The sequence below is a fragment of the Rhinoderma darwinii genome, chromosome 6 (assembly GCF_050947455.1).
Source record: "Rhinoderma darwinii isolate aRhiDar2 chromosome 6, aRhiDar2.hap1, whole genome shotgun sequence".
NCBI classification, from domain to species: Eukaryota; Metazoa; Chordata; class Amphibia; order Anura; family Rhinodermatidae; genus Rhinoderma; species Rhinoderma darwinii.
Genome location: NC_134692.1, coordinates 28,661,702 through 28,687,930, shown reverse-complemented (window position 1 = coordinate 28,687,930; position 26,229 = coordinate 28,661,702). Strand labels below are relative to the sequence as shown.

The 26,229-nt window shown below is 40.3% G+C and overlaps 1 protein-coding gene across 6 annotated transcripts in view; it reads left to right on the top strand.

Moving 5' to 3' along the window:
* LOC142655346 (sodium channel protein type 2 subunit alpha-like) overlaps nt 1–26,229 on the top strand; it is a 136,445-nt gene that overhangs the window by 65,550 nt on the left and 44,666 nt on the right. For all 6 annotated transcript variants that reach the window (XM_075829385.1, XM_075829389.1, XM_075829384.1 and 3 more), the window contains exons 14-17: nt 2,475–2,713; nt 15,595–15,768; nt 17,754–18,113; nt 18,967–19,452. In XM_075829385.1, the coding sequence (XP_075685500.1) occupies nt 2,475–2,713; nt 15,595–15,768; nt 17,754–18,113; nt 18,967–19,452 (1,259 nt within the window). The remainder of the gene's footprint in view (nt 1–2,474; nt 2,714–15,594; nt 15,769–17,753; nt 18,114–18,966; nt 19,453–26,229) is intronic.

Here is a 26,229-nt window from a genome sequence, read left to right as displayed (position 1 = left end):
GCGGCAAGTCCACTGCAAAATCTGCCACGTCTGGACGATTTGTCAAATATGCAAATTTTGCTGCAGATTCGTTGCACAATTGCCACAAATTTGCAGCAAAATCTGCAGCAGAAAATTTCCACCATGTGTGGATATTAACGCACCCTAATAGTACTCATCAAAATTTGCTATGATAGGAGGTTAATCTTTAAAAATTCTGTAATGAGCCCAAAAAATATAACATCCATTACTGATAATGGTATGTTCACACGTACTAATTACGGACGTAATTCGGGCGTTTTTGCCCCGAATTACGTCCGAAAATAGCGCCTCAATAGCGTTGACAAACATCTGCCCATTGAAAGCAATGGGCAGACGTTTGTCTGTTCACACGAGGCGTAAATAGACGCCCGCGTCAAAGAAGTGACCTGTCACTTCTTTGGCCGTAATTGGAGCCGTTATTCATTGACTCCAATAAATAGCAGCGCCAATTACGTCCGTAATGGACGCGGCGTTCAAGTGCCTGCACATGCCGTTACGGCTGAAATTACGGGGATGTTTTCAGGCGGAAACATCCCCGTAATTTCAACCGTTACGGACGCTGTCGTGTGAACATACCCTAACTCAGAATGGGAAAAAAGGACATTAATTAAAATGTATTGTATGTTGGAGGGCTCATTAGGACTTAGTTCATTGATTACAATTTTACATAATGTCTATAAATTCATGAAATCAATTAGTCCACCATCCACATTTTATTTTTATGTAATTTTATAGGAGAAATTGCCACTTTTCTTTTTTAACTGGCTGTACATCTCAGCTTTGTATGTCTAAAATATCTGCTGACGGAAGCCCATTGTCATTCACATTGACTTACACAATGTAGACATGGAGAAGCTAGATTTTGAATGCTCTAGGCAGATTATAGTGCTGGCCCTACAAAACTCTGTCACTTTCTGTATACAGCTTCAATTTTAGAATGAGTGATGTTTTTGATGTTCGTAGAATCCGGTGTTTTATCAACTTTCTTTTCATTGAACCTTGATTGACTCGACATGTACATAGTCATAGAACTACATACACTGTCAAATATGTCCCTACTGAAATTTTTGCACTTCACTATTGCATACGTTTTCAGGAATTTCTTCAAACTACAATGTTTTTAGATTTTTTATTTTGGTACTAGTGGCATACAAAAAGGAGCCCAATAGCAAAGATCAAAATGGGCTTCCCATTAGGGTAGGAACACACACAGCGTACTCAGGGCGGATGCACTGTGTCAAGCTGCGCAGCGTATCCGCCCTGAACACCGCAGGGAATGCCGTCCGAAAACCCGCACCACTTTCCCATTTCTTCAACCGCAGCATGTCAATTAATGCTGCGGAATCGCAGCTTTTCTGTTGCGGGTTTTCCCATCTAATTTAATGGGGTGCTTAAACCTGCAACAAAGCAGTGTGTGTTGCGATATTTGCAGCGGAATCACAGCCATTCCGCCGCAAAAATCGCAAGTAAGAAAAAAAAGTTATACTTACCCAGAGTTCCCTGCTTCTTCTCCAGTCCGGCCATCCCTTAATGATGTAGCAGACCATGTGACCAATGCAGCCAATCACAGGCTGCAGCATTCACATGGCCCGCAACGTCATCCAGGGAGGCCGGAGCGGTCGTCAGAGGAGGGTAAATAAGTACGTGCGATAATTTACGCAGCAGGATTTACTCCAGAAAAATGCACCACTGTGTGGTGCGGGTTTTCGGACAGCATTCCCTGCGGTGTTCAGAGCGGATACGCTGCGCAGCTTGACGCTGTGTATCCACCCTGAATATGCCATGTGTGCTCCTACCCTAATGGTGCCAGGCTTTACCACCCAGGACAAACGGGCATGGTGTTTTATTTTCCCTTTACACTTTTTTCCATGACACTTGGGCCAAGCTGGCCATAGAAGCTTAAGTATCTCAGTAGCTTCCAAGCATTTAAAACTGCTTCTCTCCACCACAAAACTTATGGAAAATGTTAAAAAATATTCTTGTTTAATTGATCGTTGTCTTTTCTTTTTTATATGCAAAGAAAATGCATGTCATGAAGATGGTTCCCCGCTAGAGACCCCTCTCCTCTGTTAACAAGAGAAGAGAGCCACTGCAAAGAGCGGCTCCTGCCCCAATGGATTGGTCATGAAAATAATTTGCCTAGACATCATGTAATATTGATCTTTGGGGGCGACTTAATATTAAGAAGGATTTGTCCAGTTGGGACAACCCCTTAAAGGAATAAAGTCCAACAAGAAAATGTTAGAATGATCTTCTCATCTGGGGTTTATCCTTGAATCTATGCCTTGTATTAGCGAGTGATGAGTACTATGTAATTTCTAGGCATCGTGGAACCAGTTCCTGCTTTTGAGTCACTACGTTTAGCTATGAGGGCTGTTTTATAAATGTATTATCTATCTAGGCCCATTGTAATTTAACTTTTTTGTTTTTGTTTGTTTTTATGCATTATACAGAGTTGGAAGAATCCAGGCAAAAATGCCCACCATGTTGGAACAAATTTGCCAACACATACTTGATATGGGACTGCTGTGACACATGGCTGAAAATAAAGCATGTACTTAATGTAATAGTCATGGACCCGTTTGTCGATCTTGCGATCACAATCTGCATTGTTTTAAACACATTATTTATGGCAATGGAACATTATCCCATAACTGAACAATTTAATGACGTTCTCTATGTCGGAAATCTGGTAAGTTCTCGTTTTAACGAACATCTTCTCCTGATAAAATAATGTTTTCTGTGTGATTTTCTCTAACACTTCTCTATAATATAACTGCTGTGATGTACCATAGGTGTGTTCTATTGTGTAAGTCCAATTCACAGGCTAAAATTGAAGCAAGATCTAATCAATCTCATTATAGGTCAGGATTCAGCCAGAGAAAAGATACATGTCATCTCCAGCTTGGAATTGTGAAACTTTATCTTAATACTAGAAAGGTTGGCATAGAAACAAGACAGGGAATTCACAAGGGAATTCTCATTTCAAAGAAAAGAAAAAAAGTATTTCAGTACTATTCAATAAAACCAAACTTTTTTTATTGAATTCACTTTAGACTTAAAATGAAATGTATCATCAGAACATGGCATATTATTCAAATCAGTGTTGTTGTTTTTTTTACATTTTTGGGGGTGTTTTTTTGGTGTTACTATATGTGACTATCCATCTAAAACGAAAATCTTGAAATATTGGCTGACATTTCCTTTTTTCTGCAGCTCACTGTTCAGATTTATTGTGTAGAATGGGACCGAATCAGCTGAGTCATCTCAGAGGGCAACTTTATTGTACTGTTGGAGACCCAAATAAAGCAGGATTGTAGGGGCCCTTTAACATAAGCAGATTTCCTGCTTAATAAAAGCACTGAGCAACAATAAAAACATGTTGATCAGCAATTGTTTGCTCCATTTACATGGAGCACTGATCGTGAGTATGTGGAGGAATGGTCAAACGATATTTTTTTGATTGCATAAAGATATGATCTGACAATAAACAAATGTTTGCTCATATATCAGCTAATCGCTGCCATGTTTACTTGGGGCAATGATTAAAACATCATCTGCCTGTGTGAAAGGGCTTTTAACCCTATAATCTATATACACACATAAGGCTCTGTATGCGGCCATTCCAGCCACAGGCGGCCACTCCCTGCTCTCCAGGGAAGGAGGTTGTAGGCCATCTCTTCCTGGAGATTGTAAGAACACTTTTCTGTTCATTCATTGCAGCTGCCATAAAGCACACCAGACAATAGAGGCAGTACACCAGACAATACAGGAAGGAAGTATATGCCTCACTTATGGCAGCCCTCAGGCTTTTTATAAATTACAAAAAAAAACTACATTTGCAATAAAATAGACTTATTAGTTCTCTTCTACTTACTCATAAATGAAAGGAAATTCATGATACATTCCCTTTAGTAGTACATGATTCTGATCTCTATTAAATTCTCTTGGATAGGTCATTTGCAGCTTTGGTGACTGAATGTAACGGTCTGGTAACTGTATGTGCCCTACTGGGTAGATGAAGATGTGATGACCTTTTTGATCCTTTTGTTGTAGAGAACGTATGGATGGGGCATGTCTAATTTAAAATTTTGAAAGGCTCCTTTAAGGTGTTTAGAGATCATTGATTTGATTCAAAATATAATATCTCAATAGACGTTTCTAATGATGAAAAGCATTGAAGTCAGATCAAGGTCATCACAACCCAAGGGGCGGTAGTCATATCACATCAGGCAGTGGCCATCACTTTTTTCATTAAAACCATATTAAATATTTTTGGTTTATATAAAAGAGTGGTTAGTTGATGTAAATCATGAAGTTTGAATGGTACAAGTCTAACTCACTAGAAGTTTAGGGTGCCCAGGGTGTTTAATTTCCCTTCTCCCACGGAGAACTGAAGGATCTCCTAGCTTGGGCTGGTCTTCAGCTAAATTGTCCCATCATACTCCCAATCCTAAATAAAGACCATGAAAACAAAAACATTATTACTTAGAGGCTTTTTTTCATTCATATACAGTATTTTTTATTTTATATTTTTAAAGTAATTGCATTTTAAGGTCTATAAGGTCTGTTCAGTGTCTAGATCTTAGCTAAGCATAGGCTGCTGAGGTTGTGACAATTGCCAAAGTAAATGAATATAATTTTTTTTCAAAGCAAGAGCAAATAATTGCAATCTGTGTTTCAATTCTCCAATGAACATGAAAGAACATACATTGATCTATTGGTTTAACAAGCTGCCAGCGCTGCAGTAACAGTGGGTTCAGTGCAATGTTTCCTCGGTGGTAGCTCTGACTCTGCAGAACGCACGCTGCTGAGCTGGCACAATTGAAGAAATGCAGGCGTCTATTATTGAGCAGAGCCACTTGCAGCACATCTAGTAATGGCCTAATTTACATTGAAATGGGAAATCTGTACATCACATCCATTCATTGTGTCGACATGCCTGGGCTGAGATATGTAAGGCTGGGTTCACACAACCTATTTTCAGGCGTAAACGAGGCATATTATGCCTCGTTTTACGTCTGAAAATACGGCTCCTATACGTCGGCAAACATCTGCCCATTCATTTGAATGGGTTTGCCGACGTATTGTGCAGACGACCTGTAATTTACGCGTCATCGTTTGACAGCTGTCAAACGACGACGCGTAAATGAACTGCCTCGGCAAAGAAGTGCAGGACACTTCTTTGCCACGTAATTTGAGCCGTTCTTCATTGAACTCAATGAAGCACAGCTCAAGATTTACGAGCGTCTCAGACGGCTTCTCAAAATGCGAGGAGGAGCATTTACGTCTGAAACGAGGCAGCTGTTTTCTTTTGAAAACAGTCTGTCTTTTCACACGTAAATGACAGCTAGCGTGTGCACATACCCTTAGGGTATGTTCACACGCTAGCTGTCATTTACGGCTGAAATGACAGCCTGTTTTCAGAAGAAAACAGCTGCGTCGTTTCAGCCGTAAATGCTCCTCCTCGTAATATACGAGGCGTCTGTGACGCTCGTATATCTTGAGCTGCTCTTCATTGAGTTCAATGAAGAACGGCTCAAATTACGTGGCAAAGAACTGCACTTCTTTGCCGAGGCAGTCAATTTACGCGTCGTCGTTTGACAGCTGTCAAACGACGACGCGTAAATTACAGGTCGTCTGCACAATACATCGGCAAACCCATTCAAATGAATGGGCAGATGTTTGCCGACGTATTGTAGCCCTATTTTCAGGCGTAAAACGAGGCATAATACGCCTCGTTTACGCCTGAAAATAGGTCGTGTGAACCCAGCCTTAGTCTTGGTCGATGTGTGTTGGGCTCATGCATTTATTATTTGGGAAGGAGCTATGTGCTCAAGGGCAGTTTTTTTGGGAAACAATATATTTTTTGATCAATCACTGGTGTAATTATTTCTTCTCTGAATTTTCTGAGCTCCTCTTTGTCCCCTTTAAATTAGAATATATGTAAGATGCACTAAAATACTAAATTAGGCAGAATTTTTCCGCTGCAAATATTGTTGCAGATTCGGGGCAAGTACGCAATGAATCTGCACCAACATTTGCACATTTGACAGGTAATTCAGACGTTGCAGATATCACAGCGGACTTGCCACCGATTTCAGTTTTTGCATTGCAAGGGCTGATATCCGTAGTGAAATTCTGCTGCTTCTCCGAAACATAATGTGCACGCTGCAGAGGGAAAAATCTGCACCGCAGCCCAATTTCCGCACAGTTATTTTCTGCAACGTCTGAACTAAGTTTCCTAAAAATGTATAAAAACAAATGTACAAAAAACAGCTGCTGCAGAATTCCACTGTGGACTGTCCGCAGTGTAATTTAACAGCAATTCCGCCACATCTGAATGTGGCCTTAGTGGGCACATTTGCACCTGCTTAAAGGCCTCCCGGAATTAGGCTAGCGCTATACTGACACTTTTTATAGTGCTATAGGAGTCAAGGGAGCATTAACTTTAAGCATGTTTATGTCCCCATCCATGTCCCCACTGAGCCATCTTGGTTGGTAAGCAATTACAAGAATTCATTTTTGTGAGAATATTTATTACAATGTAGATTCAGTAAAATTGCATAAAATGGTGCAATTGTATCCAAACTAAGGATAACTTCAATGAATGCCAATATTTTAACATTTCTCCTAAAAATTCCCTCTAAGATGCCCACAAGCTTCCATTAGCTATTAAAGGCTATGTACACCTTTGCAACCATTTTTTGTATCTCAAATAATAAAAGTTAAGCTACTTTGCAAATAGTCTTGATTAAAAATGTTGTACATATATCACTGTGTCTCCATGGTTACAGACTACAAGCAAACCTGTGTGTAGTCTGATCCTGCAGTCATGTGTTACTTATTTCCATCTGCTTCTCTTTTGCTAACCTGCAGACTGTAGGAGAGGAGTACAAAGAATATAGAAACACATGGCAGCAGGATCAGATTTCTTTGGGACACATAGCTCAATCTGCATACACAAAATGGTAGAATATTTTTAATCAAGACTATTTGATTCATTTTTTATTTTAGAGCCACCGAAATAATAATAAAAGTTGGTTGCAAAGTGTACATGCGCAACTTTTACGGCTTTGTTCGTGACAAACAGATGCTTTTGCCAGTTTTTTCAGATATATCTGTTAATGATACTGAGTTACTCTTTATTACAAGTGTAATCGGAAAGCCGATGTATCGGAGTACGGGCTCATAGACTTTCTATTGAGTCCCTACACTGCTGCATCGATTTCCGGAAAAAGCCGAACAGATATGAAGCGGCTGAGCGCTCACACGAGCTCTTCTGCCTCTTCGTGTAAGCGATTGGTGGGGGACTCAGGGCTCGGACCCCCACCAATTAAAACTTCTGACATGCCAGAAGTTTGTTGAACGCTTAGTTACAATTTGATTGTGAAATGTATAAAGGCACAGAAGTGTTTATATGGCAGCTTGTACAACTGTTTTGTAAAGTGAATACTGTGCGAGTGGAATGTGCAAAGAACAAATCCTGGTATTGTCATAAATACAAGGAATATTACTAAAACAATTATTTTTTTTATCACAGGTTCTTGTGTTCTTAAATAATTGATATTAGAAAATGAAGGCTGTGACCTGATTTATTGTTGTGTGCAAATCTTAACCCCTTAACGACTGGGCCTGAAAACCCCTTTAATGACCAGTTAAATTTTTTCCGTTTTTGCCTCTCTGACTTTCAGCAGCCATAACTTTTTTATTTTTTCATTGACGTGGCTGTATGATGTCTTGTTTTATGCGGGAGAAATTGTAAAATAAAAAATTGCGCAATTTGGGGGTTGAAAAAATTCACTGTGTAAGTTCTATAATTTTTTTTTACGGTATGAATATGGGGAAAAGCGATTCTCTGCATAGTTTTTATTGTTAATTTTTTATCCTGTTAATGTTTCACGCTAAATAACGTATTAAATAAATTCTTCAGGTTATTACAGTCGTGTAGATACCTAATATGTGTAGGTTTTTATGTAATGTGTGTATGGGCAAAAAATATATGTTTTATGCAAAATAATTACTTTTTGGGGGGGACTATTTTAAAAATAAATAAATAGGATAACTTTATTTACACCTTTATTTTTTACTTAAAATGTATTAGCATACTCCTGTATGCTAATACATTACACTGTGCCACTATGACACAGGCTGCTGTTAGGGCAGTACATAGTGTACCCTAACAGCAGGCAAACTGAACAGACAGCCCTGGGGTCCTTTCTAGGTTCTCAGTGCTGACTGCACAGGGATTCCCCAGTCTTTGATCACATCACTGAGTTTCCAGTGACGCGATCAAAGAGGGGAGTTCCCTTTGATCATGCCACGGTCTTGGACTGCTGCGATCAAAGGGTTAAAAAGCCGGGGTCCGAGTGTTTTCCGATCCAAGGTGTATTCAGCAGGCAGCTGTAAGTTACAGTTCCTGCTTAGAGGATGAGCGCTCACTGAAGTGCTCATCAGCCTCTTCTACAGTGACGCCAAAAGACGTCACCGTAGACTAAGCACCTGCAACGCCTGCCGTCAAAAGACGGTGGGCGGTCATTAAGGGGTTAAAGAGCACCTGTCACCTCTCCTGATATGTCTGTTTTAGTAAATACTTGTATTTCTCATGAAATAACAATTCTGGAACATCTTTTCTTAGAGCTCTGCATTGTGCTGTCCCTCTGTTATACCTCCTGGAACTGTATGTATAAATAGACAACAGGGTGTTACCGTTTTCTTTGTCAATGAGACAGGTCCCTACTATTTATTTAACTATAGCATATATGGTAGGGAAAAAGTTTCCCCTCTTTGATACTACAACAGCTTCTACTCTTCTGGGAATGCTTTCTACTAGATTTTAAAACATTGCTGCCAGGATTGGGTCACAAGGGCATTCGTAAGGTCCGCCTCTGATACTCGACAAGGCTTGGCTTTCAGTCATTACTCCAGTTCATCCCAAAAATGTGTGATAATGTTGAGGTCTTTGCTTTCAGCAGATTAGTCAGAACTGTCATACCAAACTCAGAGAAGCACATTTGTAGAGATCTCACCTTGTGCATGGGGACATTATCATGCTCACACATGAAAGAGGATTTCTCGAAACTATTGGCAAAAGTTTTCAATAACAATTCTCCACAATGTCCTTGTTTGCTTAAGCTTTAGTTTTTCCTGCCCAGGATCTAATTGAGCCGTCTTAGCCATGAAAAACTGGACATTTCACAAAACAGGCACCATATGCCAGGTGGGGGCTATAAAGAGGCGATTATATTGGGCCATTCTTTTTGATGCTGGTTCATGCTACCTCATCCCTTCCTGTCTTGGACAGTGGGTTTTGCTGTTTCTCTTTACCTACCCCTTCTATTATTCTTAGACCAATTCTATACCCTCATTAGAAAACGGGAAGAGCCAACCTAGACTGCGTCCCCTATATCCAGGAGCCCCATAACAACCCCATGAACTGCCTCCGGGGCACTTGCCATATGCCAAAACCAGTTTTGTCAGTCAAAATGGAGTCCAATGGTGGTATACTTTACACCACTTCATTCTTTGTGGGGTAGGGCTCTGCCCATTAACTGCGCAAAATAATGTATCTGTTACACTTGACTTGTTAACATATAATTAAGGTTTGCATAGATGTCCTGTAACAATACTGATATATTATGTATTACAATTTTAGCAGTCTGAGCTTGGATTGGTTTCTAAAAAGCAACCTTCTTAATTTCCATGACTACTTGGTTCCGGCTGAAGTGCGTTGGCAGAGGTCTGCTCTAGTTACGACTGAGACAAATCATATTTACACCCTACGCATTTTAATACAAGTAGGTTCCATTATATGGGGTTGTGTGGCCTGTTCAGGGGTGTAACTATCAGGGTAGCAGGCATAGCAGCTAGGGGCCCATCTCTACTCAGATTTGAGGTACGGTTAGAGATCACTGAGAAAGATGGAATGGCAGGGGTGGAAGGAGCCGTAGTAAATGGAAGGCAGATAACTAAGGCTATGTTTAGATCTGCGTTAGAGGCTCCATTTGGGGTCTCCGTCACAGATCCGGTCATATATGCCGGACAAAATAGCGCAGCATCCTGCACTATTTGGTCCAGTAAAATGACAGACACCATGACAGAAAACTCTACAGAACCCATTAAATTCAATGGGCTGTATCTGATGCCGTTGGTGCAGTGGATCTGATGCTTCCGGTATTTTCCTTGTTCTATGCAGATGTAAAATTAGTATAAAAGAACATACAAAGTAGGAAAAACACAATGGACAAAGTGGGAGTGGGGCACGATTCCAAGTTTTGGTATTCAGTCCCAGACTTACTCGTTATGCCCCCGACATACTGCTTCATGGCTGAGCTGTTGTAGCTTCTAGATCAGACATGGGCAAACTACGGCCCGCGGGCCACATACGGCCCGTTAGGCTTTTTAATCCGGCCCGCCGAACTTGTCCAAATCATAGTAAAAACCTCCTTTTTTTTCCCCTTTCCCTGCAATGCCCACGTTTTCCCAATAGATGGCGCACTCAAAACACATTGACCGTTGTCCTTAACGCCGAAGGACGGATATATCCGTCCTCAGCAGCTGCTAGTTCGCGCAGGAGGACGGATATATCCGTCCTGTGATGGCGCGGGTACTGCCAGTGTACCCACGCGATCAGCGGCAGGAGCACGGCTGTTATACACAGCCTGCTGGCTCCTGCTGCAACTGCCGGAATCGAAGCGCGCTCCGATTCCGGCAGTTTAACCCATTAAATGCCGCTGTCAATAGTGACAGCGGCATCTAATGTGTTTGACAGAGGGAGGGAGCTCCCTCTGTCACCCGATCGGCGCCCCCGCAAACAAATCGCGGGTCGCCGTCGGGTTTCCATGACAGCCGGGGGTCTAACAAAGACCCCCAGGTCTGTCTTCCGCAACTGCCTGTTTGGCGATGCCGGAGGCATGACCTAACAGGTTGCCTGTCAGTTTTACACTGACAGGCAATAATGCTTTGGTATACTAAGTATACCAAAGCATTATATATGCGATCGGCACATCGCATAGTGAAGTCCCCTGGTGGGACTTAAAAAAAAAATGTCAATCAGTTAAATAAAGTTTGTTGAAAAAAAATAAAATAATTACAGTCAAAATCAAATAAAACTACTTTTTTTGCCCAAAAAGTGGTTTTATTCAGTAAAAGTGTCAAAACAAATAACACATACACATATATGGTATCCCCGCGATCATAACAACTTGACCAATAAAATGAACACATTAATGAAACCGCCGGATGTACGGCGTCCAAAAAACCTGCAAAAAACAACGGCAAAATTCTCTCTTTTCTCCCATTCCCCCCATAAAAAATAAAATAAAAGTTAATCTATAAGTCCTATGTACCCCAAAATAGTACTAATGAAAACTACGCATTGGCCCGCAAAAATCAAGCCCACATACGGTCACATCGACGGAAAAATAAAAAAATGACGGCTCTTGGAACGCGGCGATGCAAAAACAAGTAATTTTTTTCTAAAAGGGTTTTTATTGTGCAAACATAGGAAAACATATAAAACCTTTACATATTTGGTATCCTCGTAATCGTGCCGACCCGTAGAATAAAGGTAACATGTTATTTATGCTGCATAGTAAAGGGCATAAATTTATAACGTGAAAATTAATGCTGGAATAGCTGCTTATTTTCAATTCTCTCCTAAAATAAAGTTAATAAAAGTTAATCAATATATTGTAAGCATCTAAAAATGGTGCAATTACAAAATACAACTCGTCCCGCAAAAAACAAGCCCTTATACGGCTATGTCGACGTAATAAAAAAAAAGTTACGACTCTTGGAATGCGACCATGAAAAAACAAAAAATAATCCTTGGTCATTAACGTGCAAAATGGCCCGGTCATTAAGGGGTTAATGTGGCGCGTATTTCTCTTTATTTCACTTTAATTTTCACTTCGTTTCACGTCACCATTAAGCCCTTCGGTTTTCAAAGAGTACAATATCAGCCGTCACTTTGCCACGAAGCATGCAAACTATGCTAGCAAGCAGTCAACACAAGAACGGGCGGCTACTGCTCAGAGGTTGGCAGCTAATTTACAGAGTCAACAGAACTTTTTTCTTGATAAATCACAGTGCGTATGTTATTTTAATCTATTTACATTTCCTCCTCCCAGTATCTGCGAAATAGTATGTAAATGCCATATCTTGCATATTCCTTGAGACAAATTTATTAACTGATAAGGGCTATTTTTCACATTTGAAAGACAGTTAATAAATTGGGTTGTAGTGTTCTTACTGTGCTATGAGGTTTGCACACACTACATTTAATGCTTTAGTATATCCGGCCCAAACACTCCCTCCAAATGCTCCTGGCCCGGCCCCTCTGTCAAATTTTAGAACCCATTGTGGCCCGCGAGTCAAAAAGTTTGCCCACCCCTGTTCTAGATGTTTCTACTACATAGTAGAAGAACTTAATGGGCAGGTTTATCATGATGAACATTTATAGTAACAAATTGATTTGTGGAAAAATGCGGCATCCTATGACCGTGCCACATGGAAAGTTACTAAACTCTTCAGTATGAGCAATTCTGTCTATAGGGATTGTGTAGCTGTATGTTTGATTCTGTGTATCAACTGGAAATGTGTGGATGAAATGGCTAAAAAACAAAAATTAGTCCACATTCTCTTGGATAAATGGTATAATACATGGCTTCCCAAGAGAGAATATATTCTATGCATAAGGAAACTATTCCAGTGAGGCTGTGGAGTGATACATTGGCTTACATGGCACTTCAGAGACGGTTTTCTCATTCTAGATTGTAGCTACAGTATTTGTATCATTGCCTATAGTCTCTCTGTTTTAGGGAGTATTTTAGTGAGGCAGTAAATATTATATTCCTGCTATACATGCATGAGCAGTTTGTTCTATTTAATAAGCCTAGTTTCCTAAATGCATTAACCCTTCCAACATAATCCCATACATGCTGGTCATGGTGATCGTGTGGGCACAGCTGCTGTGCCTGGTCAATCATCAGCAGGAGGGCGGCTGTGAATTAGAGTCACACTTATGCACCATTGGCTGGGATTGGAAAAAACGTTGTCAGCACCTCCATCAGTATTGATTGCGGTGCAGACCTAGGCATGCTTTGTCATGTCCCTGCCAGCCTCAGCATTCTCATTGCTGTCGCTGACGCTTTTTTACATACTCCAGGCCATAAGAAATACTGCTCTGTTTCTTAAACTAATACATGTATATTAGGAAATATTGGGGCCGATTTACTAATACTGTCTAAGTTTTAGACAGTGTAAACTTAGACAAGACAGTCAGAAAATGCGCCAAATCTATAAAAGCGGTACATGCTGTATGGCAAACTTGGCACCTCTAGACATGTTAACACTTCACCCTTGCTTATACCTCCTTAATTAGCTTGGTTTATGCAATTTTAGCAGTGTCACATTTTAAGCCATGCCCTGTACTGCTAGACCAATGCCTTCTTCCCCTTAATGTGGCGTACAGCATGTACGCCAGAATTCTGGCACATTTTTAATAGTAAATCTGCCCCATTGTACAGGCACAAAATGCAACCCTGGAACTGTAAGTAGCCAGCAATGCTATTCTGGTCGGCAAAAGGGACAGTCACACTGCCAGTCAGTAGGTACCCCTTGAAGTTTACCGCCAGTTACAAATTTATTTTATTTTATTGGTGTCAGAGCTCTATTATGCTTATACATAGTTCCAGTGCCCCACTCCTCTCCACACAGGGCTAATCCATATTAATTTTCCATATAGATCAATAAGAGGCTTGTATACAGCTCCTATTGATGTCTATGGGGACTGTAGACAAATAAGTCCCCCTAGTGGTGACCGTGGGCTGCTGAAATTCTGCTAGCTATGTGTGTGGGGAATGGAGCCCCAAACCCTAATAATATATTTACGAACTGCTGCAGAATTTAATAATTAGAAGAAAATAGAGAAAGTTGTAGCTGGTAGGACACTTAGTCTTAGTGATAGCTAAAACTATAAGTTCATCAGCCCCAGAAATGTCAAACTTTTAAGAATTTGTTTATTAGAACTGAGATGACTACAAACTTACTGCAACCTTATCTTGATTGGTACCAAAAAGTTCAGCAACAAAGTTGTAGTGGTTTACACGCTCAGTACTATAGAGTGCCTGTGTCTGGTGGTTAATGTTGTAATGTAGTAAGAATTTCTTTCAATGTTTTGAAATTCGACCCAAATAAGTTAAAATATTTTTGGATTATCCAGAATCCGCTACAAAGTTTTCATTTCCTCGTCTGCCAGCAAAGCTTTTGCGCTGTGTTTTATACTTTATACCAAAGGCGTCATGAAAAATTAATAGACTGCAGTGCACTTTGTGTGCCGCGTAATTAGCAACCAGACTTTGGCTGAGGTTGTCAGTTTCATTGTTTATTCTCCCTTTCGTGTACTTTGAAGAGATAAATTATTTATCAGATTGTCATTTAGTGCGGTACCTCTGGAAATACCCCAGTGACAGGTCCACAAACTTCTTGGGAATTAAGCAGCTACCTACAGCAGGAGATTCCTTTTTCTTTAAGTCTATTGTCTTTTTAAACATGTTTTAGAGGGTTTGTGATGATTTACAAAGATCTGTATTAGAGGAAAAATCAGCAGCATTAAAACCTATCTAACCTCTGCTACAATTTCTGAACTATGCAAAGATCTATTCATGGAAGGCCCTACAGATTGGAGTCACCTGTGTTCTCTCAGCTTCAGCACACCAAGGGGTTGACATGGTGAGGCAACTTCTTAAAGAGGTTGTCAGATAAAGACATCCCCTTTTCAAAGCGCAAACCTAGTGTTGTTCCGTTGATCGCCTCTGGTCCAGCAGCTGTCTGTAGGTTAGCAAGAAGAGGGAGTGGCGTAGCACATGACTGCAGGATCAGACTACACAAAGAGTTTGTTTGTAGTCTGTAACCATGGAGTCATGTAGACCTGCATAGGAGTTGTATACGAAAAAACAGTAGGAGATTTTTTTATCAAGACCATTTACAGAGTTGCTTCATTTTTATTTTCGTTTCACAGGTGTAATGCAAAATAATTGCAACGGTGAACATAGCCTTTAAGTGCTGCATAAAGAATCCGTATTGAGATTTGAAAGACTTTACACTTTATAAATCAGTAAAGCTCCAACTAAAGCAAATGCTGGCTGTATCCACAGAGGATAAATTGCACAATTTTGCACTGGCCCTAATCGATCTATGTCAAAGTGTTACTTACATTATGCAATTTCACATTGTATTTTCCATTCTTAGACCTGAGACGAGACCACAGCGCTAACATTATGTTCTGACACAATGCGGTACAGAAAATGCCGATACAGCTGTTCTTTTCTGTTTTATTGCTCCGTCTTTAAATCTTCTACACAAGATGCAGTTAAAATTTTTATTATAGAGATGTTAAAATCCAGCCTTTGCTTGTTAAGTTTTATATGTGTTTGGATTCATGTATGATATTTGGATGCATTTTTAGATAATAATATAATTTTTTTTGACATCTACCAATTGTCTGACTACTAATAAATGTCACATACTGTATTTGAGAAACGATAATCACATATGCCATCTTCTTTTTAGGTTTTCACGGGTATTTTTACGGCAGAGATGGTATTTAAGTTGATTGCCCTTGATCCATATTATTATTTCCAAGTCGGATGGAACATATTTGATAGTATTATTGTCTCTCTCAGTTTGATGGAACTCGGCCTTTCGAATGTTGAAGGGTTGTCAGTTCTCAGATCATTCAGATTGGTAAGTATACAAAATGTACATAAAAATTGAGGAGGATCATTAATAATCTTATGAAACAATTGTTACTATTGATATTATTGATATGAGGCCTCATGCACATGACCGCATTGTTTTTGCGTTCCGCAAAACCACAGGTCCGTTGTGGTCCATCAGACAGCATAACCCCTTGTTGCGCATCCTTGTGTCACCAGGACTCACGGATCCACAACAATTTACCAGTATTGGTGAATCCGCATATACGGACCGTAAAATTACGTCCTGAGTTTTTGCAGACCGGATTTGCAGCCCCCGCACCGATCCGTGTAAATCACGGTCATGTTCATGGGGCCATAGAGAAGAATGGGTCCGCAATTTCTCCACAAAAAATGGGGATAAATTGTGGCCGCAAAAGTATGGTCATGTACATGAGGCCTTAATGTTTACAGGATAGTGGCATTTAAAGACTATGGCACAGGTATAAATTTACCTAGGTTAATCCTTAAAAATTGAGTGACCATTCAAGGAGGGCAGTAGTGAGGTTGGCCACCAAGATACTTATGACAACTCTGAAGGAGTTGCAAGCCTCCATGATGGCTGAGATGAGAGAGATTGTGCATACACCGTAGCTTTATTGAGAGAGGCTATGAGAAATTAATTGTTCAAAGAAACTCTTACAGTATGACATCTCAGTGAGAGTTTTTTGGTGACTCCGAAATCAAGTGGAAATAAGTTCTATGGTCCAATGAGACCAAAATTGTGGCCAGTAAAAAATGCAAATCTGGAGTCAGTTAAACCCTGCACAACACCTCCAGAAACATTCACATCGTCAAGCAAAGTAAAGCTATGTTCACACGCAGTGTTTTCAGACATAATACGGGCGTTTTACGCCTAGAATTATGCCTGAAAAAAGGGCTCCATTACGCCTACAAACATCTGCCCATTGCATGCAATGGGATTTACTGGGTTCTTTTCCCACAATGCTTAATTTTACATGTCGCTGTCAAAATACGGCATGTAAAAAGTCGCCCGCGAAAAAGAAGTGCATGTCACTTCTTGGGACGTTTTTGGAGTCGTTTTTCATTGACTCCATTGAAAAACAGCTCCAAAAACGGCCGTAAAATACGCAGCGAAAAAAGCAAGCTGTTACAAAAACGTCTGAAAATCAGGAGCTGTTTTCGCCCTACGTTGCCCACTGAACTGAGTGCTGCTGCCCAAAACTCTGTGATGAAATCTCCTGGCCACAGCTGATCTTTGTGGAGTTTGCTGCCCAGACATCTTTGGCTTCTCGCTTTTTCAGCACCCTACCCATCTATTCCTCACTCTCTACACAAAACTTCCATCTTCCTGTCATTTAGTAGTACCATTCTGCTTCTTCCACCAATACTGTGTCTGCTGCTGCCTCAGGTGCCCCATAACTATAGTTACCCAAAGAAAACTGTTAAACAGGTGCCCCATAGCAGTAATAGTTTCTCCCACAATAATAGTGCCACTTTTGTACCCAAGTCAGTAATATTGCCTCTCTGTGTGCTCTACACAGTAATAGTACCCCTCAATGTGCCCCACACAGTAACAGTGCTCTATTAGATGCATCAAGAATAACAATAGTGCATCTTTAATGCCCTCAACACAGTAATAGTGCCTCTTAGTTCCTCCACAATAATAGTGCCTTCTTTGTGTCCGCACACAGTAATAGTGCCTCTAACACAGAAATAGGGCCCCCTTTGTGCCTCCACACAATGACCACTGCTTATGGTCCCCCTATAATTTGACAGACTTTGAACAATTTTACAAGTATGAAAAATTTGGGAAAAAATTGCATTGTTGATATTTGTAAACCATATAGAAACCTATCCACACAGGCTCAATTATGCAATTATTTTGTGTTTAATAATTGTAATGTGTATAGATTGTTTTTAGAGTTATGTTTTCACATTTACATTAGAGTCTGTTAGTCATAAACCTAATTACACTTGTGAAATAAAGAAAATCATTGTCTTCTTTTTCAGCTCCGTGTGTTCAAATTGGCAAAATCTTGGCCTACCCTAAACATGCTGATCAAGATCATTGGTAACTCTGTAGGTGCTTTGGGAAATCTGACCTTGGTGTTGGCCATCATAGTGTTCATCTTTGCTGTTGTCGGCATGCAGCTGTTTGGTAAAAGCTACAAGGAATGTGTCTGTAAGATTGCACCTGACAGTTGTACTCTTCCCCGCTGGCACATGAATGACTTCTTCCACTCCTTCCTAATTGTGTTCCGAGTGCTATGTGGAGAATGGATTGAGACTATGTGGGACTGTATGGAGGTGGCAGGACAATCCATGTGTTTAACAGTGTTCATGATGGTGATGGTCATCGGAAATTTAGTGGTAAGTAATTTATTTTGAAAAATATTATTGCAATTGCAAAGTTTCCTAAAAATGGCAGGACAGTGAGAATGGGCATATTCAGTAGCCTACCACTAATTTACTGTACATAAATGGAAAGGATAAAGTATGACCGGTTGAAGTCAGAGTAGTATAGCAGACTGGATTTAAAAAATATTCTTACCAGGATGCACATATGCAGTATTTTTGGGTCATTTCTAAAGTGTTGACTTGAAACCACCAGATTAAATTATTCTGAGGGCAAGGTTCTTGAGATAAAATCATTTTGAGAGTCATTTTCCAACTTTACAGAACTAATGCATGTAAAATCTGCTATCATTGCCCATTACCCAAAATGTACCTCCTGTTAAGAACACATAGCAGTACTGTCATCAACAAAATGGCTCCTGCAATTTAAGAGAAGCCAAAGCTGTTGCTGGGGTAAGGTGTGCAATGCATGAGTAGGGTGGTTAATTCTAGGCCCTAGTATCCAGTATATGCAGATGTGAGACTAGGGGATGGAGGGGTTAATTCCATGCCTTGGCATCCAGGGTATATGAATGGAAGATAGTGGTAATTCTGTGCCTTGATATGCAGTGTTTGGTGTGTTGGGTAAGTTGTATACATTGATGTCCAGGTGTTGGGGAGTTTTCCTCTAGAAGGGGTCCAGGGTATTGAGTGTGGCACAACTCACTGGAGCAACCCCAGATTTTCAGTTGTGCCAGTCTGACCTAGGATCCTAAATAATTCTTCTTTATTTTTCCAACACCTGGGTAAAAATGTACCATTTACTTTATATTCATAACAATATTGCAAAATCCTGATATGTTGTCTTATCTTTTAATTGCTTCTCTAGGTGTTAAACCTGTTCTTAGCTTTGCTGTTGAGCTCATTTAGTTCTGACAATCTTGCTGCTACAGACGATGATAATGAAATGAATAATCTACAAATTGCTGTGGCCAGAATGCACATTGGAATAGCCTACGTGAAGAAGAGTGTACGAGAGTTTATCCAGAATGCATTTGTCAAAAAGAAGAAGGAATTGGAGGAAAATAAACCTCTAGAAGACATGCAAAACCAAAAAGACAGTTGCATATCCAACCATACCACTGTGGAAATCAGCAAAGACTTTGGCTACTTGAAAGATGGGAATGGGACTACTGCCACAAGTGGAATTGGTAGCAGTGTCGAGAAATACATCATTGATGAAAGTGATTACATGTCCTTTATACATAACCCAAGCCTCACCGTTACAGTACCTATCGCTGTTGGAGAGTCTGATTTTGAAAACCTGAATACAGAGGAATTTAGCAGTGAGTCAGATCTTGAAGAGAGCAAAGAGGTAAGAGTTGCTTTTTCCTTTTCTTATTGTGGTTATTTTGATACACTTTAATTCTATTGTGTTGTATTCTATGTTGTTTTGTGCAGTTTTCAATAGACATTTTTTTAGACATTTTTTTTTTGCCTAATGGTTTTGGTGTGAGTTAAACGGTATATATAGTTAGATCAATTATTATGTGCCATTTTAGGGGTCTGTGATGTCGTCCATATTTATCAATGTATTTGCAAGTTTTTCCCACATTTGACTCCAAAAAAAGTGTCTAATTTGATGTGCAACATATTTATTAAAGGAGCACTCCCACAAATTTTTTATTCTCTGGCCCAACAGAGAGGCACATTATGTAAATTGTGGTGAGGTAATATTCTTACCGGGGGCTGTGTTTGTGAGTTATCCCCTCCCTTCTGGTCCTCAGCTGTGTCATGTGACCAACATTAGGACTCTCCAACTACCACAGCGTCTCATGTGTGGACAGGAAGTCAGATTCTTCATTCATTACTATCACAGCCTCCATGTGACTCTTATAGTCCTATTACTGGTCACATAACACATCTGAGGATCAGGAGGGAGGGGATAACTCACAAATACAACCACCGGTAAGAAGATTACATTCACCCCAATTTACATAATGTGCCTTTCCAACGGGCCAGAGAATAAAATATTTTCTGGGACTGCTCCTTTAATCATATGTGCCAGAATTTACAGCCATTTGCTCCATGCATGTCAGTTTGTAAAAGTGGAGTGAAAAGTGGTCATGGCTTTGTGCTTTTCCACGATATAGACACTGTTATGAAATGCGACTTTTGATCTCGGCGTAGAAAAAGTGTCATTTATTTAAGCCAGTGTGAAAGTTACTGGCAGTGATGTATGTTGTGCCTGATTTATCAAAGGGGGCAAATGCAGCCATAAATTTGTCTCAGTATATGTCAATAAATTAGTTTACCTTACATTAAGTCTGCTATGTTCCAGAGGCGTAGCTAGGTTCTCCAGCACCCGAGGCAATGGTTCCGTTTGCCCCCCCCCCCCCCGAAACTCTTTCCCGTCGTCTCCTTCTCCCTCTCCATGTTTGTTTTCCCTACCAATCAATGAGGTGTCATTTGTTTTCCACATTTTTTTAATGTAACTCCAGCATAAAGCCATTTGTACATTTTACAAGCAATATAGTTCTATATACAACACCAGAACCGAGCTCATTACATATATGCAGCACCAGCACAATACAATTATGTTGTACAATATTTTACCCCTATTATGAACATAGAAAATATAAGGTTTGGACACATTTGGATTTGTTGAGAAACAATCTAGGTCCCGGCACAAAATATCAGATGAATTGCAGATTCACAGTATCCCCAACACTCATCCGCTCACATCTAATAATGCCCCTAATATAAAGCTGAGAAAGGTGCAGCCTTTCTATCCTTTGCTGTAGCTAGGTTCACTTCACTTTCTGCCCTAGCCCTATAGCTAAATACCCTTGTCAAGTCAGAGTGGCTTTGTCGTGCCCCCTCAGTGCCCAGCACCAGAGGTACAAGACCCCCCCTGTATCTCCCACCCCTAGTAACAGCCCTGGTCTCATCCATATTTCCTATAATATTACTGTGGGAATTTTAGTATCTCTCTATTTTCTTTCATCCTTTATGTATTGAAGTTCCATTTGTGTGTCCCTACTGTTTTATGTTTCGCTCTTTTATTGTGCCTTCTCTTGGCTATCTGTCCATCTTGCCTTCCCATCTTGTATGCTCATGGCCAATGTCAGTACCAGGCAAAACTGGACAAATGCCATGGCCCACTAGGACTTGGGAGGCACAAGGCGATCTATATAATCATGCGATACACTTGTCAATGGAATAGGGGCCCCAATGTGACTGCTGCCAAAGGGCCCACATGCATCTCAACAGAGGCGTAGCTAGGTTCTCAAGTACCCTGGGCAAAGATTCAGTTTGGCACCCCCCCCCCACCTCCTTCCCGACATCTCCTTCCCCCTCTCCATGTTTGTTTTCTCTACCAATCAATGAGGTGTAATTTTTTTTTCCACATTTTTTTTAATGTAACTTGAGCATAAAGCCATTTGTACATTTTACAAGCAATATAGTTCTATATACAACACCAGAACCAAGCTCATTACATATATACAGCACCAGAACAAAGATCAGTACATATATACACCAGAACAAAGCTCATTACATATATACAACATCAGAACAAAGCTCAGTACATATATACAGCAGCAGAACAAAGCTCATTACATATATACAGAACCAGAACAAAGCTCATTACATATATACGGAACCAGAACAAAGCTCATTACATATATACAGCACCAGAACCAAGGTCAGTACATGTATACAACACCAGAACAAAGTTCAGAACATATATACAGAACCAGGACGAAGCTCATTACATATACACAACACCAGAACCAAGCTCATTACATATATACAGTACCAGAACCAAGATCAGTACATATATACAGTTCCAGAACCAAGCTCCGTACATATATCGTGCCAGAACCAAGCTCAGTACATATATACAGTGCCAGAACCAAGATCAGTACATATATACAGCACCAGAACCAAGCTCAGTACATAAATACAACACCGCACAAATACAGCTTAATTTAGTGCAACACCTGGCGTATAGGTTTGCGCTAAATTGTATACAGCTCACAGCATGGCCCAAACAATGGTAAGGATATGCTGGGAGATGCTGTTTAAAAAAATAAATCATACCACCATCATCTCGCTGCAGATCATAAAGTGACTACAGTGCTGATTAGAGGCAGAATAAACATTTACATTAAAGAGGCTCTGTCACCAGATTTTGCAACCCCTATCTGCTATTGCAGCAGATAGGCGCTGCAATGTAGATAACAGTAACGTTTTTATTTTTTTAAAAACGAGCATTTTTGGCCAAGTTATGACCATTTTCGTATTTATGCAAATGAGGCTTGCAAAAGTACAACTGGGCGTGCTGAAAAGTAAAAGTACAACTGGGCGTGTATTATGTGTGTTACATCTGGGCGTATTTACTACTTTTACTAGGCTCTGTCACTAGTTTAGTAATGCCCAATCTCCTAGCTAATCTGATAGGAGCTGTCACACTGATAATGCTAGTGAAAATTGTGTCCCAAAACGTTTATTGTTTTAAAAATCTAAATATTTAAATGAGTTTTTATTAGACAACTGGGAGGTAACAGCAGTGATTCTCCTGAGGTGGAGCCTCCTCACAGCCTCTGACGCTGTCCTATCAGCATGAAGCTGCTTCACCCAGTGTGAGACACATTGTAGAGGGAAGGGGGTCACTTTAAACAGCCATATCTGGGGATGTGGACCACCTAGATCATCAGTTCTGGTGGCATATGAAAGAGGAGATTCTAATCTTTCATTTGGCAGCAGTTCGAGTTGTGACACAACCGGAGATATCGCCAATTAAAAACATGAAAACACAGTCGGGAATGAAATTTGTGTACTATATGATCACACTGTTGCAGGGCAGGGAAGGGGAGAAGCTGGATGCTGATTGGACAGCGTCACACAGAAAACATTACACCGCCCAGAGTGAAAAGAAAGAGTCACCTCCTATTTGGCTATTAGAGCCATATTAGAATATTTAGAAAAATGCTCATAACTTTGCAAATATTAAACTTTTTTTTTTAAAACAAATCACACTGTAGTTATTAGCATCATGGAGCCTATTGAAGATTAGCTAGGAGATAAGGAATTGATAAACTGGTGACAGATCCTCTTTAAGTAAATGAGGAAGAAAAGTTTGGAGCATACATGCACAATATAGGAAGGAAACACATTACACTGTGATAGAATGAGAAGAGTACTCAAAACAACTAACTTTTGACTGCTGATTAAAGAAAATTTAGTAATTTAAAAATATGTTTCTTTATGATACTAATATGTAACTAGTATACAGATTTGAAACCTGAAAAGATGGGGGATAATAGTGATGATGACTATGATTTTGATGATTTTGTATAATACAGAAGACTCAGATTATAATAATTAGTTAAAATGTGATACTTATAAGTAAAAGTAGCAGAAGGGTATTTACAGTGATAAAAATTAGGTCAAGATTGAAAAGCTGAAGTTTCGAGATCAAAGGTTTACCTGTTTATTTGTATCTCTTCATCACAGATAGGGCTAAGAGGTATGGCAGATGAATATAGTGATGAAGGTAAAAAAAAGTTATTGGAACACATTATTTTGAATCACATAAAAGTTGACAGCTATCTAAAGTATATGGCTAACTTTAATTATGGTTAAAGGGGTGGTCCCAGAATTATTGAAAAAAAAAGAAAATCAGACACAGTATAGTGCATGCTATTCTCTTTCTAACACAGTGAGAATCAGCCCTGTACCTTACATTGATCCAGAGATCCTCCCATTCATTGCTTCAATTACTCTCTAGATTTTCTTCAGGCTAGCAGCTCAGGGGGCGTGTCCTTTCTGCTGCAGAGAAGGAAATTCTATTGGCTGAGCATGTGCGTACTCCCTTAATCAGCTCAGTAGCAGGATGTGCATATTGCTATACTGCTTGAACCCCAGGGGGCGCCATTATAATGTAGTAAAGGGAATATCTCACAACTGGAGTATTTTTGTAATATAAGGTCAATTACAAAACAAATTAATTTTTAATGCTGTATTATATTGCAATAACATTTAATGGTGGGACAACCCCTTTAAGGCCATTTACATGGGCAGAAAATTGGGTGAATGAGTCTTCATTCGAACGCTCGTTCCCGATCATTGCCTTGTGTAAAGATGCCTAGCGATCAGCCGTCAAATGAGTAAACGCTCGATTGTCAGCTGCCGTCTCTTTTTTCTGCAGCCATTAAAATCGTCGGTTGTCGGCAGCACATCTCCCGCTGTAGACATGAATGTGTTGCAGACAATAATTAAACTGTGTGTACTCAAACAATCGCACTAACGATCGTACTGTACTGATGATTGCTCCATGTAATTGGATCTAAACGAGCATCAATCGACTTGCTATATTCTTGATCGGCGCTCGTTACAGGCAAAAAATGGCTGTGTAAAAGGACTATTAGGAGCCCATACACATTAGAGAAAAGTCAGCCAAACCCTGGCATGAAAGGGACCAACTGAGTATCTCATGTGCATGGGGATTTCCCGACCCTCCCCCAATGGCAGATGTCAGGGTAAAGAAGGTTCCGGCATGTTGGAGGGGCCAAGAAGCGGCTTATTCCCCTCTTACCCTTGAAAACACATGCCGAGCCAAGCGTACATGCAGAGGTGTAGCTAGGTTCTCCTGCACCCGGGGCAAAGATTCAGATTGGCGCCCCCCCCCCCCCCCCAATTTATTTCCCGACATCTCCTTCCCCCTCGCCATGTTTTCTTTCCCTACCAATCAATGGGGTGTAATTTTTTTTCTGAATTTTTTTAATGTAACTCGAGTATAAAAGCATTTTTACATTTTACAAGCAATGTAGTTCTATAATGTAATTAGCATAAAAATAAATTAAAAGAAAATAAATTAAAGAGGCCACACACAGCCTCCTGTAGATAGTGCCACACAGCCCCCCTTGTAGATAGTGCCACACACAGCCCGCTGCCCCTTTGTAAATAGCGCCACACTCCCGCCACCCTTGTAAATAGTGCCACATTCCCCCCCTTTTAAATAGCGCCACACTCCCCCCCCCCCCTTTGTAAATAGCGCCACACTCCCCCCCCCCTTGTACTTAGCGCCACACTGTGAACAGACAGGTGAGCGGTAGCCTACCGCTACCACTCTCCGCTCTGCCTGGTGTGACTTACCGGAGAAGCCGAGGAGGTCATTCGGCGCAGGCAGCGATGGAGTTCCTTCTGACTAGGGTCGGTGACAGCCAGGGCCAGCCTTAGCTTGGATGGCGCCCTGTGCGGGACTCTCTATTGCCGCCCCCTACACAAACCAAAAATTAACCACATATATGGACACGCTGGAACATATATACTGTACATACATAAAGATAGATATTTAGACATACAGACAAATATACATACACACATTCAGGAATATATACATACAGGTAAATATATAGACGTAAAGACATATATACACACACACACAAACCGGAAGATAAATACACAGACCGGTACATATACAAATACATAAAAGGCACAAATATACAAGCACAAAGACACTTTCACAAACAGACCCATATATACGCACCCAGGCACATATGTACATAGTACAGATAATGTAGTAGTGTTACCGCAAGTCCTATGTAACACCACAGATAACACAGTGATAGCTCTCTGAGTACAGATAATGTAGTAGATGTTACCTGCAGTCCTATGTAACACCACAGATAACAGTGATAGCTCTCTGAGTACAGATAATGTAGTTATGTCACCTGAAGTCCTATGTAACACCACAGATAACAGTGATAACTCTGAGTACAGATAATGTAGTAGTGTTACCTGCAGTCCTATGTAACACCACAGATAAAACAGTGATAGCTCTCTGAGTACAGATAATGTAGTAGATGTTACCTGCAGTCCTATGTAACACCACAGATAACACAGTGATAACTCTCTGATTACAGATAATGTAGTAGCTGTTGCCTGCAGTCCTATGTAACATCACAAATAACACAGTGATACAGATAATGATGTAGATGTAAGAGACAAACACATGCAGAGACACAGACAGACAGAGAGACACACACACACACACACACACACACACACAAACATATACACATACAAACACAGAGACACACATTGTATTCACACTACACACGCACACACAGACACTCACCATGTC